At 42.3% G+C, this 21,304-nt stretch overlaps 1 protein-coding gene across 1 annotated transcript in view; it reads left to right on the plus strand.

The window, feature by feature from the left end:
• The window catches only part of HECW1 (HECT, C2 and WW domain containing E3 ubiquitin protein ligase 1), a 312,853-nt gene that overhangs the window by 213,324 nt on the left and 78,225 nt on the right, over positions 1-21,304 (plus strand). Inside the window, 4 exon segments of the mRNA XM_036862740.1 lie at positions 1,627-1,777; positions 8,940-9,082; positions 11,166-11,287; positions 13,453-13,638. Of these exon segments, the coding sequence (XP_036718635.1) occupies positions 1,627-1,777; positions 8,940-9,082; positions 11,166-11,287; positions 13,453-13,638 (602 nt within the window).

Below are 21,304 nucleotides of genomic sequence, written 5' to 3' on the forward strand. Positions count from 1 at the left end.
AAAGATTAATGCTCATTCTTTGTTGGATGACAGTCATGTTGGGTTCAAGAAAAAAAAAAAAAAACACCCAGTTGCTGCTAGTTTGGAAATCACTGAAATTTTTTAATGTTTGGCTCAAGATTAATTACCTAGTAGTTACACAAATATACAATTTCATCAATGAGCTAATTAACATTTACAACTAACAGCTGACAACTGGATCATCTAGTAGTCAATTTTAATCACAACCTTCTAGAATATATTTATACAATCTGACCACATTTTTTTTTTCTTCAATTTGTCTTATAAGTTGAATTTGGTGTTTTCTGGTATTTTTAGTTTTCCTTGGGCATTATTTGGCAATCCCTCAGGTAAATGTCAGACATAAGCCATAACGTTCTCAAACAGCTGAACCACACAGATATCAAACCATAACTATATCAAATATATTGAGTTTTTCATTTTAAAAACAATTGGGAGTTGCTATGTCATTACCTGAATGATACTTTTTCAACAGAATTGTTAAATATCTGACCTACTCCCAAAAGCTATGGCTTTTCTCACTTAAAAGCCTGAATGGTTTTCCTCATTTGCTGTCATTTTTGCTTTTTCTTCTTTAGTCTAACGTATTTTTCAGCATAACTTTATCATGAAGCTGTTATTTCCACCACAGTTTTACATGTGGACCCTAAAAGCTTTGCCCATCTCTGTAGAGCAGACATTGCTCATCTTTGTTAAGCTCAGGTGTGTACATATGACTTCCAGCTCTCTCGGTTTTGAGGACTTTTTCATCCTATCACCCCAGCCCAGCTCCTACATTTATCATGGACTGTATCATCTATGCTTCCACCTTTTAGTTTGTTGCTGTTGTTTAAATTTGAGAAGTAAAGGAATTTAGCTTTATCTTGGGCTCCCTCTGCTGTTTGGGATAGTTACTTATCAACAAAGAGATACTTCAAAGCTAGTTAATAGTCGTGATTGGTTTTGTTTTGGTCGAGAGATATTTGGCAGCTACAGGTGGGTTGAACATACTCTGTGAATTCACAACTCTAAGTATTGAATGGGTCCATTCTTTCTCTCAAGTGGAATGGCAATCAGTTAAGGCTGCTAAGTATTAGCTAGAGGTTATATGAAGCTGCACATACAGTGCATTTTAGAACTGTAGTCAAACCTGGTTTCACTATGAGGGCCATTATTCCCTTCTGAGCAGCCATCCTCCATCAGATTTAGCAAAGAAAGGATTTTTCCAGCATCAGAGTGTCAGCTGTCACCGGAGGACATTTCCAGTCTTCCAGCTGTCATTTGAGTAGCCAAAAAAATTGACAAGATGGAATTTTTTAAAGAAGGAAATAAACATTCCATTTTCTCTTTAGAAATTGTTAGAATTTTAACACAGGTCATACTTGAGTAACCCCAGTTACTGTTTAAAATGGCCCAGCAGAGAATCTGAGTCCCATGGGCTCTTTTCTGGATTGCCAACTCCGCGCCAATGCCTCAGAGGTCACCCAGGTGCTCTGGGCAGTGCTTGGTCTTCAGCAAGTCACCAGTGGTGAGTTCTAACTGCAAAAGACCTGGAAGTGGTGTCTGTTTCACATGGATCCGTAGTTTGTCCTTGATTTTTCTTTTTGCCTTTTCGTCATGCACTAGACTGGGAAGCTCGCATTGACAGCCACGGGCGGGTCTTTTATGTGGACCACGTGAACCGCACGACCACCTGGCAGCGTCCCACATCAGCAGCCACCCCCGACGGGATGCGGAGATCCGGGTCCATCCAGCAGATGGAGCAACTTAACAGACGGTGAGTGATCAGCATGCCGTGAGCCCCTATAAACCAGTGAAAGGAGAAAGGCAGCTAAAGAAACCCCCTTTTATACTTTCCTGCTCAGATTGTATGAGGAAACTGCAAAGTAATTAACCCATTCATAGTTAGTACCTGGAAAGCTAGATTTAAAATTTGGTGAGGAGACAAGCTAAGCCTAAGTGTCATCTAAAGATGGGGAATCCTCTTGACGGCCCAGGCTCGAACACAGGTGTTCTTAACCAAGGGCCCATGGGCCACACCCACCCAGGTATTCACTGAGGGTGTCAGTGTTCCAGGAACCATCCAGAAACTATATGCAAAATTATACATGGTTGCACATTTTTCTACCAGACTCATACATATCTGTCATAAGATTCTCAAACAGGTCCAGAACCCAAACAGTTTGAAAACATTCCAAGGATAGGTTTAACAGAATACTAAAAGCTGCCTGGAGAAAAAGCTGTCTCATAAATCTCTATATTCATGCCTACCCTGGTCCCAAAATTGCTATATACTCAGAAATATACATTCTTAAAAAGCTTTCATCATAGAAGAGGAAACATTTAAAAATACTTTTTGAGAATTGTTTTGTCTAAAAACTAGACCCCTTACTAGTTTTTAGTAAGTATGTAAAGATGTCATTTTGTTTTCAACATGCAAATGAGACCCTAAACAGCACCTCTCCCATGCCATAAGCTAGTACGAGCATCATACCCAATATCTTGCTTCTTTAAGACCAGGGCAGTGGCTTTTGGATACTTTTAGTAGCCAGGAATGCAGACTGCAGGCCCAACTTCATATGTATCCACATGACGTCTTGCTAGTGTAAAATAAAGGAAAAAGGTGGAGAGGGACTAAAAAGAATAACTAACTGGGTTTGGGGGACACAGCTATTGATAACAAATATTCTTTGAAAGTTAACTGTAGCCTCCAGAAAAAAAAGTAGACAATTCAATCCTATTAAAATTACACAGAAACAAAAAATTAAACTTCTTGTTACTCTTGTTGTAGAGAGAGAAGGATGCTTTAGGTGAAAATCACCAGGGGTTCTTTTATTGCTTGAGCATTTGGAAGACATTTGCTTTCCATTTTTCCCCATCAGTACCTGAGTGTTTAAGTCATTAATAAGAACCGTAATGGGTTTTCACTGGCAGTGTATTTCTCTAGTCATTCCCACAGAAAGAAAGCATATTACAAGGAAGAACATATTAAATATAAATGCACCAAAATCCATGGGAGTGTCCTTTCATGGTGATTGCAACAAGACTCCTACAACTAAAAATGCAGAGGACACAGCAAGCTCATTTTACATAGAGACTGTGTTCAGATGCCATAGGCAGAAATAGCCTCAAGGTCTGTCTTGCCAGACAGATAAGCTGAAATGATTTACCAGACTAAGAAACACGGAGAGCAGCATCAGTCTATATCTACAAGAGGTGTAGTTTGAACACTAAAACAAAACAGTAAACCAGAAGCAGAAGTAAACACCTTGACCCGTGACATAAAAATCCTTGGAAGTTCGTTCACAACGTTCAGGTTGTCTAATATAAAAGTGAGGCCAAATCCATCCTGAACCAGGCCTCTAGAGAAGTGTGCAGGCTTTGATGTGTAAACCCCCGTGCCCTCCAGTGGACTGAACATGCTGAGAGAGACCAGACTTTGCTGAATAGGAAGTTGTATTTGCTGCGTCCATATGGACAGATAAAAAGAAAAGGAACTGAGCGATTTGAGAAAGTGCTTATTTCTTGTGAAAAATCCTACCTAGGGAAGGTCAGATAACCTTCAGATAAGTATTCAGGCTCTTCAATGCTTATTTTAACCTATTGCTTTCAAGCATTTAAAGTTTTCCAGTGATCTGGCCTGATAATGGCAGCCACAGAAGGTATACTGTCAGTCTTTTATCCATCGCAGATGTGATCACACACAGGGGGGCATGTGTTTGGTTAGCAGGAGAAATCTACACTCATCACCTTCTCACAGCAAGATGGAAATATTTCTCAGTGTTGCAAGAAGGAGTTTCTCTTGACTCCTGACAGGGTGATTGTGAAAGGCAAGTGTGTTTGTGCAAGGAGACGCACACTGCAAAATGCGGAGTGGACGAAGTAGTGTGCGGTGACCACATTCCCTCGGCCACCCCCTAAGTGGCCTTTGTGGCTTTGCCACACACTTCCACTGCAGGAAAGTCCCTCATTGCATGCCTTCCACCTGGCACTCATCTCCATCCTGCAAAAGCCCAACCCAAATGTCACATGGTCCCTGGAACCTCCCCAGAGCTCTCCACACAGAGCCAGGGGCCGCCTCCTCTGCAGCCCCATGACTGATGGCCCATCATACCTGCCACTGGTAACTGTCCTTACCTTCTTTCTCATTCTTCAGTGTCCCTCCTCCCGGTGCCTGGATGGGGCCAGAGTTTACCAGGACTCAGTACAAGACCATTTCCCGAGTTCATTCCTACACGTTCAAAATATCCTGAACGAACTCTACCTCCTTCGCAAATATTTATTGAGCAAACCAAAAATATAAATACATAGTCTTATTTTAAATCATCAACTCAAGATTGATGTTTTAGTTATTTGAAGAAAATTATTATACTATTGAGAAATGCAAGTTTTAAATAAGAAAAAAAAAAAGTCTTATAATCCTACTGCCCGAAGGATTAGCTTTTTTAAAAAAATTAACTATCTTCAAATTTCATATGCACAGTCCTTATATAGCTATAATGATAATATAGCTTTATATTCATTTTTCACTTCCTACATTAAAAGCATTTTCATATCGCTACATAGTCTTAAGATTATCACTTAAATGATGGTATTCCAATGAACAGATGTAATTTAGTTAATTTGCCATATTGTTGGATGTTTCACTTATTGCTTTTTATCACTATTTTGGATAAGGCCCAAGGGTATGTAAAATATTAGGATTGTCTTAGAGTGTTTCTTTAGGGTTATATTCCCCAAAGAGTAGGCCAAGAGAGATCTGCGTGGTTTTGGTATTTGATATCAATGCTTGAATGTTTTCTAAAGTGTGTTTCTATGGGTTTACTTTGCTAGCAACAATACCTTGCCTTCCATCTCATCTTTTGGTGGGTTTTTGCTGACTTAAGTGATTCTCCTGGTGTTTTGGTGCTTCTTACATTTCACTTCTTGGAGGGAAGGTCTTCTGTTTCCATGAGCTTTTCTTTTACCAATTTTAGCTCCTCCCATGAGAACTGTCTGTTCCTATAGGCTTTGTTTGGTTTTTGTTTGGTTTGGTTCGGTTCGATTTGGTTTTGGAAGGTTTCTTTATTTCTGGTTTGGTTTTGTGTGTGTTCCTCTGTGTGTCCATTTGCAAATTACACATTCCAGATGACTTCCTTACCAATTTCCATAAACCCTATATAATATAAATACTTAACCTTTTTCTGCAAAAAAAAAGTGTGAGGGGGGACATTGAAGGATAAGTTTTGATGAAATAGAAGAGAACCAACTCTCTGACCCCTTCTCTCATCTTTAGAGCAAAGAGAGCCTCTGAGGCTGCAGCCCTGCCCTTGCTGGGTGATCCTTCACCAACTGCTGTGTGTCCTGCTTCCCCAAGACTGTCCTGACTTCAGCAAAGGCCAGGGGTTGGGTCTGGCACCTGGGATTTGAGGCTGTTGACTTAGTAAGGCGTGAGATAAACCAGGTCCAACTGAGGACATGTGAAGCAGTTTGTGAAATTGCTGACATTTCCATCAAATAAGGTTATATTTACTCGTTAAAATTCTCTTCAGTGATCACTGCAATTTGGGAAGTAAAAGAGAGGCTACAGTGTGAGGTTTGTCAAAGCCCTTTCCAGGCGTCTGTTGCGGAGTAACAAACCACCCCAAACTTAGTGACTTAAAACAACAATAACTGATTATCATCACCATTATCATCACGAGTATCGTCCTCTCTCATGGTTCTCATGGCTGACTGGGTTCAGTGAGGCCCTTCTCTGGGTACCTCATGGTTGCAGTCAGAGGGTGGCTGGGCTGGAGACTCGCATATCTGGAGGTTGATGCCAGCTGTTGGCTGGGATCTCAGCTGTGATTGTCAACCAGAGCACTTCCACGTGGACTTTCCATGTCGCCTGGGCTTCCTCACAGCGTGGCCTCTGTGTTCCATCACAAGCTGTCACTTTCATTATTGTCTGTTAGTCCAGGTAGCCACAAGACCTTCCCAGGTTCAAGGGGAGGGGACATTGATTGCACCTCTTAATAGGAGAGTAGTCAGGGTCTAGAAGAAGCTGTGGACTGAAAATATTGTTGAGCCACTTTTGGAAAAGGCAGCCTGCCTTGAGCCACTTAGGGGATCCTCCAACAGCAGCTTCCTTGGTCTTTGGCAGGCCCCATTCCTCCCCCAGGTCAAGGTCACAAGCTTAGGCGGCTTCTCATTGGCCCACTGAGTACCCCACGTGTGGCTGCATTACTTGAGTTCCAGCAAAAAGAACATCACAGACAGACAGCCTGCACCTTCCCCACAGCCGCCCTACCACAGGCGTGTGGAGGCGTAAATAAAAGCAAGCGTTTCTCTCTCCGATTCCTTGCTCATTCCTACTCCTTCCACATTTTCTCATAAGAGGCCTTCTCAGGAATGCCTCCCAGTAAGTGCTGCAGGCAGAGCCATCTTCCGCCAGGTGTCAGGAGGGAGTGGCTGAGTCTCTTTAGATAAAATAAAACTTAAAGAAAGCCCGGCACCAGAGCGCCTCAAACCTAGATGTAGATAATACCACCTGAAGAACTTGTTAGAAATGTAGATTTCAATTTTGCCCCAATTTCTGTAATTATCATAATCACCCAGTTGATTCTCTGGCAAGTGGTCTGGAGACCACACTTGAGAACAAAACTCCTCTTTATTTTTTACTTATTTATGTATTTATTTATTTTTTGGCCGGGTGGCAGGCAGGATCTTAGTTCCCCGACCAGGGATCGAACCTGTGCCCCCTGAAGTGGAAGCGTGGTGTCCTAACCACTGGACCGCCAGGGAAGTCCCCAAAACTCCTCTCTAAAGGTCAAGGAGAGGTCACTAGTCTTCAGAATCCCTGCCATAGAAGACCTTGTCCATGTAACAATACATTCCCCATGCCCCCACCTTGGATTGCACATGGCGACCTGGCTATTCACTGCTCCCTGGAGGCTCTCTCCTCCTCCTCTTCCTCCACTCCCACATCACTTCCCTGAGCACAAGACCCATACAGCAACGCTCCCCTGGCTATTGTCACTTGTGTGACCTCAAGGACCTCCAGGTCAACATGTCCAAATCCACACTAAAATCTTCCCACCAACCTGCCCATCCTACATGGTCTTCATCAGTACCGGCACCTCCACCCACCTGCTCTAAGCAGGTGCCTTGAACTTCAAAGTTGTCTCCTCTGTCTTCTCCAACCTCCATACCCAGTCAGGTCCCAAATTCTGTTGAGTCTACATGTAAAGTTATTACAAACTCTGCCACTAAAGATCTCGTCAGTTTGACCACTTCCCTCATTGCTGCTGTGCCGTGAGGAAAAGGGAAGCGGAATTCCTGTCCTGTGCCCTGGTAGGACTGAGAGACATCAAGCAAAGTCAAGGTCATTTAGCGAGGAGGAAGAGGGGCTACAAAGAGTGAAGGAAGCAGAGCAGAGCAAAAAGGAACGAGACAGCTGGACACCTGCCTACAAAACACAGTGTGAATTAGGCAGGGAGGTTTAGGAAATTTCTGTGAGTGTTTTGTGGGCAGATATAGGTGATCTTAGTTTCCCCACAGAATGTGGGTGTTCCCCGCCCCCAGCAGCATCCTTAGACACCAGCGTGATCCACCACCCCTGCCTGGTTCCAGGCTTCTGCATCTCCAGCCTGGAGCGATGCCGTAGTTCTCAGCTGCTCTCCCCAACTCCAGGGTCTTCTCCTCCCATGCCCTCCACACAGGTGGGGGTCGGTGTAGAACTGGACCTGCCTCGCTTTTCCAGCAGCTGCTCAGCCCCTACAGTGGCGGTTCTCAGAGTTGGTCTCTGGACCAGCGGCAGCAACTGCATCCCCTGGGAACTAGTCAGAAATGCACGTTCTTGCCTCCGCCCACCGCATCCCTGGACCTGCTGAATCAGAGAGACGCTGGGGATGGAGCTCGGCAGCCTGTGTTTTCACAAGCCCTGTAGGTGATCCTGATGCAGCTCAAGTTGGAGAACCTGGGCCTAGAGAAAAACATCCCAGCCGCTGCTGGGCACCTGCTAGGCGCTCCCTGCCACCCCTGCTGGTTCCCTGGCACTGCGCAAGGGCCACACATCCTGACGCCGCCACCAACCTTCTCGGAGTTCTCCCAGCTGAAGCCTTTTGCACATGTTATTTCCTCCGTGTACCTTCCCTGCAAGCTCCCCGACACGTCATACTCTGACTTCAGAACGCATGTGCCTTGGGTGTTTCCTCGTCTGTGTTCACACCTCTTACACACCTAGGGCAGCTTGTTCACCTCACTAGAGTCACGGTTTATGTGCATTTCCCCTCTTTGTTCTGTCCTGACCGTGAGGGTTCAGAGGGCGAGATCGCATTCCAGTCTTCTCTTTGGTCTGGAAGTCCAGCGCAGAAACAGACACACTGGAAAAGTCAGTAAATATTTAGTAAGCACCTGGTTAGGCAACTGACTGGCCAACTGACTGACTGATTCCCCAACTTGGAAAGAAGAATCAAAGGAGCCTTCAAATAAGCAGAAAGCATTTATTTGTCTGCCAGTGTGTTTTTAGCGTGTAACCTTTGCACACCCCTTGCCAGTCCTGTCAGTTACCTGTTAAATAGAAACAAGTGAGTAGAACTTTTATTTTAGTTTGTAGACTTATCACCATCAGGGAGAGGTGCTTTGATATCTTAGTTGTAATATTTTAAGTTCCTTCCCACGCCATTATTTTAGATTTAGCCTAATTTCATTTAATGCAGGGTGATTTTTTTTTAAGTCACCATACTTGAAGCTCGTCACAGCTCACAAAACAAAAAGAAGTCAAATCATCCAGAGATACTTGTAGTGTTAATTGTCTTGGGTATCTTGTGGGGATTCTGAGCATTTCTTTCCTGACGTTTCTTGACGTCCAGGACGATTCTTTAGTGATTTCCCCACTTATCTGATTCAGAGCATCTACCCCTCAACAAGCCATCAAACCAAAGTTAACTCCTGTCTTTGCACTTTCTGACACAAAGGTACCAAAATATTCAGCGAACCATTGCTACAGAGAGGCCTGAAGAAGATTCTGGCAGCCAAAGTTGTGAGCAAGTCCCAGCAGGAGGCGGCGGAGGAGGTGGCGGGAGTGACTCAGAGGCTGAATCTTCTCAGTCGAGCATAGGTATGCAGGACGGGCCCAGACTCCTGGGATGCGGATGGGGTAAGGAAAGCAGGGCGTGGGCGAGGTCCGGGGGGAGAAAGAGGCTTGGCACCAGCAGGGTAAAACAGACAGAAGTTTCCCACCAGGAACGTAAAGGAAAAGTGGATTCACAGTGAAGAGATCTTGCACCTATGCATCAAGGCAATTTTTTTTTTTTGGTGGCTTAATCATTTCTTATTAAGTTAATTTATTGGTTGGTGTCCTAAGGATGTTTTCCACTTATAAATAAAACAAGCAATAAGAATTCACAGTCTGCTTCCAAGGAGCCACATGACAACAATAGGAATAAGACTTGTTTGCATTTAGAATAAAATACACAGCAGAAACTAACACAACATTGTAAAGCTATTATTCTCCAATAAAGATGTTTTTTAAAAAAATAGGAAATCGTAAAAAAAAAATTTAAAAAAAAGAATAAAATACAATCCCCCCTGAGGGAGGAACCTGGGAGTAAAGAGAACCTGCAGGCTTATGATTACACACGGCTGCCTGGGAGCATTTTTTAGCAGATACCATCAGCATCCACTAGGGGGTCTGATGTTCATTTCTTTGAATCTGCCTGAGTGGAATTCAGATGAGAATATTCAAAAGGCGTAAGAGATTGACTTCTCCTTTTTTTAAAATTGGAGTAGAGTTGATTTACCATGTTGTGTTAGTTTCAGGTGTACAGCAAAGGGATTCGGTTATACATATATATTCTTTTTCAGACTCTTTTTCATTATAGGCTATTACAAGATATTGTATATAGTTCCCTGTGCTGTACAGTAGGTCCTTGTTGGTTATCTATTTTATATATAGTAGTGTGTATCTGTTAATCCCCCAATTCCTAATTTATCCCCTCCCTTCCTTTCCCCTTTGGTAACCATCAGACTGTTTTCTCTGAAAAGATTGGCTTCTGCTTTTTATACCTGTAATAGCGTAAGATTATTACTGCAACATTCTAATAATCCAATTTCTTTTTGAACTGGGTAAATGATGGCGGATTGACGGCTCTAGAACATTCGGAGCAAACAGCCATGTGCTTCCTGTACTGCCAGGTCTCAGCTCTCTCTGCAAAAGCAGAAGAGGGGACCTTTTCACTCCCTCTTTTAAACATGTATGTACACAGTTCCACCAACTATTTTAATTGCCTCCATTCTATTCATTTTATCAGATATACTAACTAAACTGACTAGTTTATGTATTTCTATTATTAATTTCTATTATTAATCTCTGAGAGAGATGTAGTAAAGTGATGGAGTAATTAGAAACATGAGGAAAAAGGAACAGAAAATTTCTTTCTGGGTTTGGTATTGGATCCGGTGGCATTTGCTGTATAACAAGCCATCCAAAGCTTAAGCTCACAGCCGTGCATTTAGCCCTCCGTCCTGCAGGTGGGCACTTTGAGCTGAGCTCTGCCGGGTGGTCCCTCAGGCCACTGGGCTCACACCTGCATCCTTGGTCAGCGGTGGAATTGGCTGCAAGCTGGCTGGCCTGATGTGGCCTCAGCCGGGGCAGCTTGTCCCCGCTCCCCATGGCTTTTCATCTTGCACAGACTGTTCTCGTGATGAGGGAGAGAAAGTGGGGACCCACAGGCCTCTCAAAACCCTGGCTCAGAACCTCTGGCAAATTCTGTTGGTTAAAGCAAGGCACAAGGCCAGCTCGATTCAACAGGGTTGCAAAGTTCCATACCAGTGGGGATGCAGGGAGGGGAAGAATTGTGGTCCTTTCTGCAAACAAATTATCATAGCTATGGTGAGCAACTTATAAAGAAAGTAAGAAAAAAGTCATTGGGATAAAAGGGATGAGGTATTCAAGGACTTGATCCTGACTGAAGTTGCACAGGAACACTCCTAGGAAATAATGATTCTGAACTGACAGACACCGAGTGATAGGACACCTGGCCCTATCACTGTGACACCTGGTCGGATCACTATTCGAAACAGCAATCCCCTCCAGCTGTGCAGGTGAAGGCCTGTGGGCTGCTAGTGCCACAAGAGAGAAGTCCTCTATTTGAAACGATCTTTTCCCAATGCCTTTAGTTGCTTTGCTTCACTTTTTCCAGACCTGAGGAGAGATGGGTCACTTTCTCCAGTGAACTCACAAAAAATCACCTTGCTGCTGCAGTCTCCAGCTGTCAAGTTCATCACCAACCCTGAGTTCTTCACTGTACTGCACGCCAATTACGTGAGTGTTCCCACACACAGAAGGGGCCTGGCCTGGCTTCCAGCAAGACCCGAAACACAACTTTGCAAAGTCATTGGATAGATTAAAGAGGATAGCATTTTAACTAAGGCAAGGAAAAAAAAAAAAGAGAGAAAAGAAAAAAGGTGGCTCTTTTTTGCTCTCTGTGAGTCTCCCAAAAAGGAGAAAAGCTAGATTTGGAAATGCTGTAGCTTCTGTGGGTTTTTGTTAGGTTCAGATGTGTTAATATCAGTGACAGCGATTTGGAAACAAAGATGCGTTTTTATTATTGTTAAAATTTTTAAGGAACTCAGTTATGAAGTTGACGGATTCCCTTCAGCCTGAATCATTTTATAAAATCACTTTCATTAAAGAAATTTTAGAATAGATAAATAACTAGGTTTCCTTTTCCTATAATTAGTTTTTCAAGGAACATGCTTAAGGTAAATTTGATGTGATTTTTACATACGTAGTTTTTTTCATTTCTTTTTCTTTTTGGTATTGTCAAGGAAGCAATGACATTATATTACTATAGTCATTACGTTTTTCATTCGACAAATGTTTCCTGCAGTTCAGGCACAGAGCTAAGTGCTGGAGTCATAAAGACAGATTAGGGTGACACCTGACGAGCCAAAGCTCCTCATTTTGTGGAGCAACAGACATGCAGAGATGAGTGTAACGTGACGGGACAGCGCCTGACCTCAGGGAGGAACGAGATGGCTCGGGGAGCACAGGGAGTGGTCCTGGGGAGGCGGCTGCTGAATTCAGTCGTGAAGGTTGAAAGTGGGAGGGGCAGGGGTTCCAGGCGGCCGGAGGAAGGACTCCGCCTGGGGCTGGGTCCAGTGGGGCTGGAGTGTGGTGACAGGCAGAGGTGGGAAGAGGGCGTGGAGGGATGAGCAGCAAATTGCCTGGTAATTGCCTCCGTCACGGGAAGGAGCCTGGACCTACCTCAGTAGGCGACAGGAGCCAGCAGTCTCAGACGTTACCATCAGTTACGTGATCCAATGTTTGAGGAATTCTTTTCTCTGGCAGAACTGTGGGAGAGGGACTGAGGGGGCTGAGACCAGAGGCTGGTTCAAGCACCCAAGTGGGCGATGATCAAGGGCTGCCCTACGGAAGGGGACTAGGAGCAGAGAAAGAATGACTCTGTTCGGGAGATATTTCAGTCGCGCTTGGGGCCACTGTGATCGGGGGGGATGGGAGATGAGGACTCCGGAAAGTGTGAGTCCTCTCTGCTTCGGGCCCCTGAGTTAGGTGGTCATGTCCCCAGTTAGCAGTAGTTTGATTAAGTGATGCAGGCTATGGCAGGGGAGGAGGGACCAGTTCTGAGCAGGTTATATTTGAGAAGCCTCTGGGACATCCAGTGGTTAGACCCAGAGCAGCCGCCCAGCGGTGTGTGGGGGAGGGGGGAGTCACGAAGGGGGACAAGGATGCCAGGGAGTGGTGCCATCAGCCCTGGGCACCAGGTGGCCCTGAGCCGGAAGGAGCCACTGCCCCAGCGTGCCCTGGCTGTGAGCAGTGTCTCCTTGAACCACACACACACCAGCCCCAGCTAGCATAAAATGCTTATTTGGCACAATTAGAAACTCGTGAAACTTTCTTCACTTCTTCTCATCCCCCAACCCCTCCACACACACACACACACACACACACACACACACAAGTTTTTACCTAGCAAGGAGTGGCGGGCCTCTGAAGGTCAGCCCTAAATCCGCAGAGAACCTTAATTAATACACCCTGCTATACAGACAGCTAAGATGGAGCACGGGCGGACCTGTGCAGTCAGAGGAGGCAGCCGGACGGAGAGGGAGGAGATGCTCAGAGAGTCAGAGGGAGACTTGAGAGAGCAGAGCCCTGCTGGGGTGGGAGGAGGGAGGAAGGAGGAGGGGAGCTCTGAGATGCAGAGCAGGTCGACAGCGTCCAGGATGCTGAAGCAGCGGTAGAGCCACACCACGCGGAGGTCCGTGTGTGTTTACGGGGGGCAGGCGTTTACTTCTGGAGCAAGAGCTCCGCTTCCGAGCTCCACACACCACCCCCAATGCCCAAGGCTCACAGTAAATCCCTGTGTAGCAATCACATCACATCCCATTAAGGTGCTCAAAGTACGCTTGGTCTGTGTTTCTCCTAATCCCCACTGCCTTCCCCATCGGCCCCCGACGCCCTCTCAGAGTGCCTACCGAGTCTTCACCAGTAGCACCTGCTTGAAGCACATGATCCTCAAAGTCCGGCGGGACGCGCGCAACTTTGAACGCTACCAGCACAACCGAGACTTGGTGAATTTCATCAACATGTTTGCGGACACTCGGCTGGAATTGCCCCGGGGCTGGGAGATCAAAACAGACCAGCAGGGAAAGGTGAGCGTGACTGCAGTGGGGGGTCCTTACAGCAAAAGGAGAAGACCGGTGAGCAGGCGGTGAGGAGGGAGCGTGGGGAGGGCAGGGAAGGCTGTGCCTGAGACGTGCCATTGGCCACCAGGAAGGAAGGAAGAGTAACTACCCACACCTGGGTTTCTGTCTTGTGATGTGCGGGATGTTTTCAAGCATCCCTGGCTCTGCCCACTGGCACCAATAGCACCTCCACCAAGTTGTGACATTGCTATGTGTTCTCTGGGTGGGGAAGGGGTGGGGTGTTGGCGGTGGGGGGACAGTATCACACCCAGTTGACATCTGGAACTGGTTTTAGGTTTGGAACCTGAAACCAGATTCTGTTCCATGACCTTTCTATTGTTTTGCCTCCTTAGACAGCTCGCTCTCAGGGAATGAAGTTATTAGCTAACTGGGAGTGACATTATTAGATTACTCATTGTGATTTCCCTAATAAGGCTTCAGTTATTAAAACAGCCTGGCAAACAGGGACCGGGTGAATTGGGCCCGTGCAATGTTACTGGCTTGCATTTTGCTTTCGTGTGACCTTAACCAAAACTGGGCTTTCCCAGGGATGCTCTAGAAGCCTAGCTGAGTCTGCTAAAGCGAGGATGCTTTTCCTTAATCACCATCAGTCATCTCAGTGTACTTATAAGACAAGGCCAAACAGCTTACCAAGGAATTGTCCCTATGTAATCTTTTACAAACTTTGGTAGAGAGAATCCCTCCCTCTTTTAGTGGCAAAGGAATCAGAAGTGTTGCCAGCAGACACATGTCTCAGTGGGAAACTGCATTACGCAGCTCCTTTCCTCTGTGATGGTGAACATGCAAAGCCATGGTTCCCCAAAGTGGGCTGATGGGACATCACCGTGCCCCGGGAGCCAGAAATCCCCTCACAAACCTTTTATCGTGCCTAAGAACCTGGGCTCTCTGGAGTATGGGGGGAAAGATTGTGTCCACTAATTAATGCAAGTCCGTCAGTACAGTGACCCTCTATGACCAGCTCTGTAGTCGGGGACAAACTGGGCGAGGGGTGCCTCGTGTATGCAGAAAGCCACCACAGCCAGATTTCGTTCCCCAGGACTTTCTTGTTTACTGGATGTTGCCTCCACTGGGAGAATGACAGTGACACATGGTCATTTTCATGGTGTGGTGATAGCTTTCTATGCAAAAGAAACAGAGCAGGTTCCAGAACACTAGACTATCTTCTCGTTCCTCGCTCGGCCAGTCTGCTTCTTTCTTTATTGACACATTCAGAGTCGACAGCCTTCACTTTTAGGGTGTACTGTGTAGGAAGAGGAGGGCTGGGGCCGAGCTGTTTGGTGTCTTTGAATGCACTGTCATCCCCACAAGGAGGACAGAATGGCATCTGACTCATCTGTTGTCTTGGAAATCTGAGGAAGGTGGACACAGCCTCTGCCCAACATCGGTGGAGATGGCTCCAGGGCTGAGCCGAGGAGGATGATTGTCATCCAAGAGGTGGTGGGGCTTCGGGTGGTGAGACAGGTGAGACCCCGTCTGTGGCAAGCATGAGATGGAGGCGGCCTCCGCTAAGGACTGAACGCATAACAACAAAATAAGAAGGGACCTCTGAAGACCTACTACTACGTGAAGGAAACAGAATCTTTATCTTGAGAAAAAGCATATGATTTTCTTCAGAAAATAGAAATGAATATTTTAAAGATAATCTGCTTATCATACACAGAATGGCACAAGACCGTATGACTTCTGTTGAGCAAAAAGAAGCCACACACAGAAAACAATCCGAGAGGAAGCAGACATAAGAAAACAGAACCAGCATGGGATCTAGCAATCCCACTCTGGGTATTGATCCAAAAGAACTGAAATCAAAATCTCAGAGAGATATCTGTACTTCTATGTTCTTTGCAGCATTAATCAAATAGCCAAGATATGGAAACAACCTAAATGTCTGTTGATGGATGAATGGATAAAGAAAATGTGGTGTATACATACAATGGAGTATTATTTAGCCTTAAAAAAAGAAGGGGATTCTGACACATGTTCCTACATGGATGAACATGGAAGACATTATGTTAAATGAAATTAGGTAGTCACAGGAGGACAAAGACTGCACTATTCCATTTATACGAGAGATCTGCTCAAGCTCATAGAAACAGAGTAGAATGGTGGTTGCCAAGGGATGGGAGCAGGAGGAAGTGGGGAGTTTCTGTTCAGTGGGTAGAGAGTTTTTGTTACACAACATGAATAAGTTCTAGAGATCAGCTATACAGTATGGTACCTATAATTAACAGTACTGTACTATACACTTTAAAATTTGTTACAGGGACTTCCCTAGTGGCGCAGTGGTTAAGAATCCACCTGCCAACGCAGGGGACATGGGTTCGAGCCCTGGTCCGGGAAGATCCCACATGCCACGGAGCAACTAAGCCCGTGCGCCACAACTACTGAGCCTGAGCTCTAGAGCCTATGAGTCACAACTTCTGGGCCTGCGTGCCACAACTACTGAAGCCCACACACCTAGAGCCTGTGCACCGCAACAAGAGAAGCCACCACAATGAGAAGCCTGCGCACCGCAACGAGGAGTAGCCCCTGCTCGCCACAACTAAAGAAAGCTCGCGTGCAGCAGTGAAGACCCAACGCAGCCAAAAATAAATAAATAAGTAAATTTTAAAAAAAATTTTGTAAGAAACTAAAACTCATGTTAGGTGTTCTTACTACAATTAAAAACAAGAAAAGAAAAGGATGTGGGCTAAATAAATGTTTTAAGATTGCAAGGAACAACAAAATGTAATAGCATAGGGATAAAACAGCAGAACTGACACTATATAAAATCAAATCATTAATATAGAATATGAACATGGAAACAGCCCCCAAAGCACAGGGAAGGCACCAGATTGCAAACAGTGAAGCATAAAGTGAAAAAAACAAGTAAAAACCAAAAAAAAGAAAAAATATATATCTCATCTTCTCAGCGAGAACCAGTTTAATATTGACCAATTTAATATTACAAGCTCCCTCAAGATCCCTTACCCATGTGCTCTGCTATATAAGTTACATATTTACTTGATTTACTGTTTTGTCTGTTTCTCCTGGCAGGATTTTAAGCTCCTTGAGAGCAGGGATCTTTGTGTTACTCATTGATGAAACCTCTAAGGGCCTAGAATAGTGCCTGGCGCATAGTTGGCCCTCAATAAATCTCTGTTGGATGAATGACTTATAGATGTTCTTCAAGAAGAAATCAGAATACAGTAGCAATAAGTAAATATTAAATATATTAAATTGTTAAATATTGAAAATACAACTTTGATCTACAACAAACTGTTCAGGTGGGCAGATTAATTGGACTCACTGAGTTACAGTAAAATTAATTAAAATAAATGCTATATCTACACATACTCCGGAATGTCTTTAGAGATTTTAAAAATCTTATCAATATACAGCCATGATAATGTGAAAGTTATTTACAAAAGAATTAAAATAAGACAAGCTTCAAATTTCCCATCCATAAAACTAAACTATAGAAACGCAGAGAGCAATGACTACAGCTTATTGATGAGAAAGGTAGTAGCCCAATAATCCTATTTCCAGAAAAATTGTTATCATTGAAGTGTGAAGACAGTAGGGAAAAAAAGCTCATGTACAAGATTTCAGAGCTCACCCTACTCTTTTGCCTGCCCTAAGAAAACACCAAAAACCATTCTCCAGATGACTCACAAATAAAGCAGAGGAAATCAATAATGGGAAAATCATAGCATTAAAAACTATGGTGGTGGGTATTTAAAATCAATCAAATCCACAAATATAAGTGTAAATAATTGCTTTAAGATTTTAATGCTTTAAAATATATTGGAAAAGGCTCAATAAAATATGGGAAAATATGTATAATAAAAATGGAATACGTGTATAAGAACAATCTGGACCAATATCCACAGACCAGAATTAAAAAGATAAGGAAACAGGAAGTGGGTTGGTGAACAGGGCAAGGAAAGTTGTGCTAAGTTCCTAGTTGGGTGTAAGGGGGGTCAAAGCGGATAATTTGAAAAACAACGGCTAAATATAGTTATTTGACAAACTGAAAAGGCAACCATTGTACCATTTAAAGCAAGAGTTTTCTCTTTTGAATTCCTACAAAAGATAAAATCAAACAAAATACAGTTGATGTAACAAAACACACAAAAAAATCCACAAGGAAGGAAAGAAAATTAAATTAATAAAATAAAATAACAACAGTAAAGCCAGGCATAACAGTCGTGGCAGCAGGTGGAAATAGGATGAACTTAGTATTCCTAGTAAGAAATAGTATCTCCTTACCAAAAGGAGATACTATCAGATTTGATAGCAAACAAATCCAGCTTAAAAAGAAACATACCTAAGAAATGATTCAGAAAGTTTAATAGTAAAAGAATAAATATTTAATATAGTGTGAAAACAATAACAGAAAAATCAGTGATGGTGTATTAATATCATACAAAGGAGAGTTGAAATTCAAATCATTAAAATGGAGTCAGAGAAAGATTTTATATTAATCAATGGTGCAATTAAAATAAAGATACAATAATCATATACACCTTGTGAACCAAAGAACAACATACATATTATATAAAGAAAAATTAATTTTTCTTTTCTTTTATTTAAATTTAATGCAATCTCTTTCAAAAACCTATGACCTTAATTACATAAAATTTTTATCTGTCAAGTGTATCTCAATAAAGGTGGAAAAATAGAGCTTACATAAATGGATAAACAAAATGTGTTACATGCATACAATGGAACACTTTTCATCTTTAAAAAGGAATGAAAATCTGACATGCTACAACATGAATTAACCTCGAAAACATTATGCTAAGTTAAATAAGTCAGACACAAAAGGACAAATATTATATCCCATATGAGATATCTAAAATAGTATTCGTAGAAACAGAAAGTAGAATAGAGGTTACCAGGAAGTGAGGGGAGGAGGGAATGAGGAGTTATTTTTTAATGGGGCCATAGTTTCAGTTTTGAAAAGTGAAAAAATTTAGAAGATGAATAGTGGTGATGGCTGCAAAACAAAGAGAATGTACTTAATGCCACTAAATTGCACACTTAAAAATAATTAAAATGACAAATTTTATATTTTACCACAATTTTTAATAATAATCTTTTATTTTTTTTAATTGAAGTATAATTGACTTGCAATATAATATTAGTTTCAGTTGTACAACATAGTGATTCAATATTTTTATAGCTTGTACTCCATCTACAGTTATTATAAAATAATGGCTACATTTCCCTGTGTTGTACAATATATCCTTGTTGATTAGTCATTTTATACATAGTATCTCTTAATTCCCTACCCTATCTTGCCCCTCCCCCCTTCCTTCTCCCCACTGGTAACCACTAGTTCGTTTTCTGTATCTGAGAGTCTATTTCTACTTTGTCATATTCATTAATTAGTTTTATTTTTTAGATTTCACATATAAGTGATAATATACAGTATTTGTCTTTCTCCGTCTGACTTACTTCACTAAGCATAATACACTATATGTCCATCCATATTGTTGCAAATGTCAGAATTTCATTCTTTTTTATGGCTAATTAGTATTTCATTGTGTGTGTGTGTGTGTGTGTGTGTGTGTATATGTATACACACACACAACATACATACATACACCTCATTGACTTTATCCATTCATCTGTTGATGGACACTTAGATTGCTTCCATATCTTGGCTATTGTAAATAATGCTTCTATGAACACTGGGGTGCATGTATCTTTTGAATCAATGTTTTCATTTTCTTTAGATATATAGCCAGGAGTGGAATTGGTGGCTCATACGATAGTTCTATTTTTAATTGTTTGAGGAACCTCCATTCTGTTTTCACAGTGGCTGCACCAATTTACATTCCCATCAAGAATGTACTAGGGTTTTCTTTTCTCCACATCCTCACCATCATTTGTTGTTTGTAGACTTTTTGAAAATAGCCCTTCTGACAGGGGGAGGTGACATATCTCATTGTGGTTTTGATTTGCATTTTTCTGGTGATTAGCAATGTTGAGCATCTTTTCATGTGCCTGTTGACCAACTGTATATCTTCTTTGCAAAAATGTCTACTCAGGTCTTCTGCCCATTTTTTTAATCAGGTTCTTTGTTTTTTAATATTGAGTTGTATTAATTGTTTATATATTTTGGATATTAACCTTTATCAGTCATATCATTTGCATATATTTTCTCCCATTCAGTAGGTTGGCTTTTTGTCAGTGGTTCCCTTTGCTGTGCAAAAGCTTTTAAGTTTAATTAGGTCCCATTTGTTTGTTTTTGCTTTTCTTTCTTTTGCCTTGGGAGACAGACCCCAAAAATTATTTCTCCAATTTATGTCAAAGAGTGTTCTGCCTATGTTCTCTTCTAGGAGTTTTTTGGTTTTAGGTCTTACATTTAGGTCTTTAATCCATTTTGAGTTGATTTCTGTATATGGTGTTAGTGAATGTTGTAATTTCATTTTTTTACATGTAGTTGTCCAGTTTTCCCAGCACGTCTTATTGAGAGACTGTTTTTCCTCCATTGTATATTCTTGCCTCCTTTTTCATAGATTAATTGACCATAAGTGCATGGGCTTATTTCTGCACTCTCTATTCTGTTCCATTGATCTATGTGTCTGTTTTCATGCCAGTACCATGCTGTTTTGATTACTGTAGCTTTGTAGTATTGTCTGAAGTCAGGGAGCATGAAAACTTTGTTCTTTTTTCCTCAAGATTGCTTTTGCAATTTTGGGTCTTTTGTGGTTCCATATAAATTTTAGGATTATTTATTCTAGTTCTGTGGAAACTGTCATAGGTATTTTGAAAGAGATTGCATTAAATCTGTAGATTGCTTTGAGTAGTATGGAAATTTTAACAATTCTTCCAATCTATGAATACGGGATATCTTTCCATTGCTTTGTATCATCTTCAGTTTCCTTCATCAGTGTTTTATAGTTTTCAGAGTATAGGTCTTTCACTTCCTTGGTTAAGTTTATTCCTAGGTATTTTATTCCAAAAAATTGAAGAGGCAGGAACACTCACAAAATCATTCTCGGAGGCCACCGTTACCCTGATACCAAAACCAGACAAAGACACTATGAAAAAAGAAAATTACAGGCCAATATCTCTGATGAATATAGATTAAAAATGCTCAACAAAATACTAACAAATCAAATTCAATAATACCTTAAAAGAATCATATACCATGATCAAGTGGGATTTATTCCAGGAAAGCAAGGATGGTTGAACATCCACAAATCAATGGGATACACTACATTAACAAAAGGAAGGATAAAAATCACACGATCATCTCAATAGATGCAGAAAATGCATTTGACAAAATTCAGCATCCATTTATGATAAAAAACTCTCAACAAAGTTGGTATAGAGGGAACATATCCTGACATAATAAAGGCCATTTATGACAAACATCCACATCATACTGTCACCCACAGCCAACATCATACTCAATGGTAAAAAGCTGAAAGCTTTTCCTCTAAAACCAGGAACAACACAAGGATGCCCACTCTTGCTGCCTGTATTTAACATAGTGTTGTAAGTTCTAGCCACAGCAATTAGACAAGAAAAAGAAATAAAAAATATCAAAACTTGGAAGGAAAAAAGTAAAACAGTCACTATTTACAGATGGCATAATAGTATATATAGAAAACCCTAA

Source organism: Balaenoptera musculus, chromosome 9 (genome assembly GCF_009873245.2).
Source record: "Balaenoptera musculus isolate JJ_BM4_2016_0621 chromosome 9, mBalMus1.pri.v3, whole genome shotgun sequence".
Taxonomy (NCBI): Eukaryota; Metazoa; Chordata; class Mammalia; order Artiodactyla; family Balaenopteridae; genus Balaenoptera; species Balaenoptera musculus.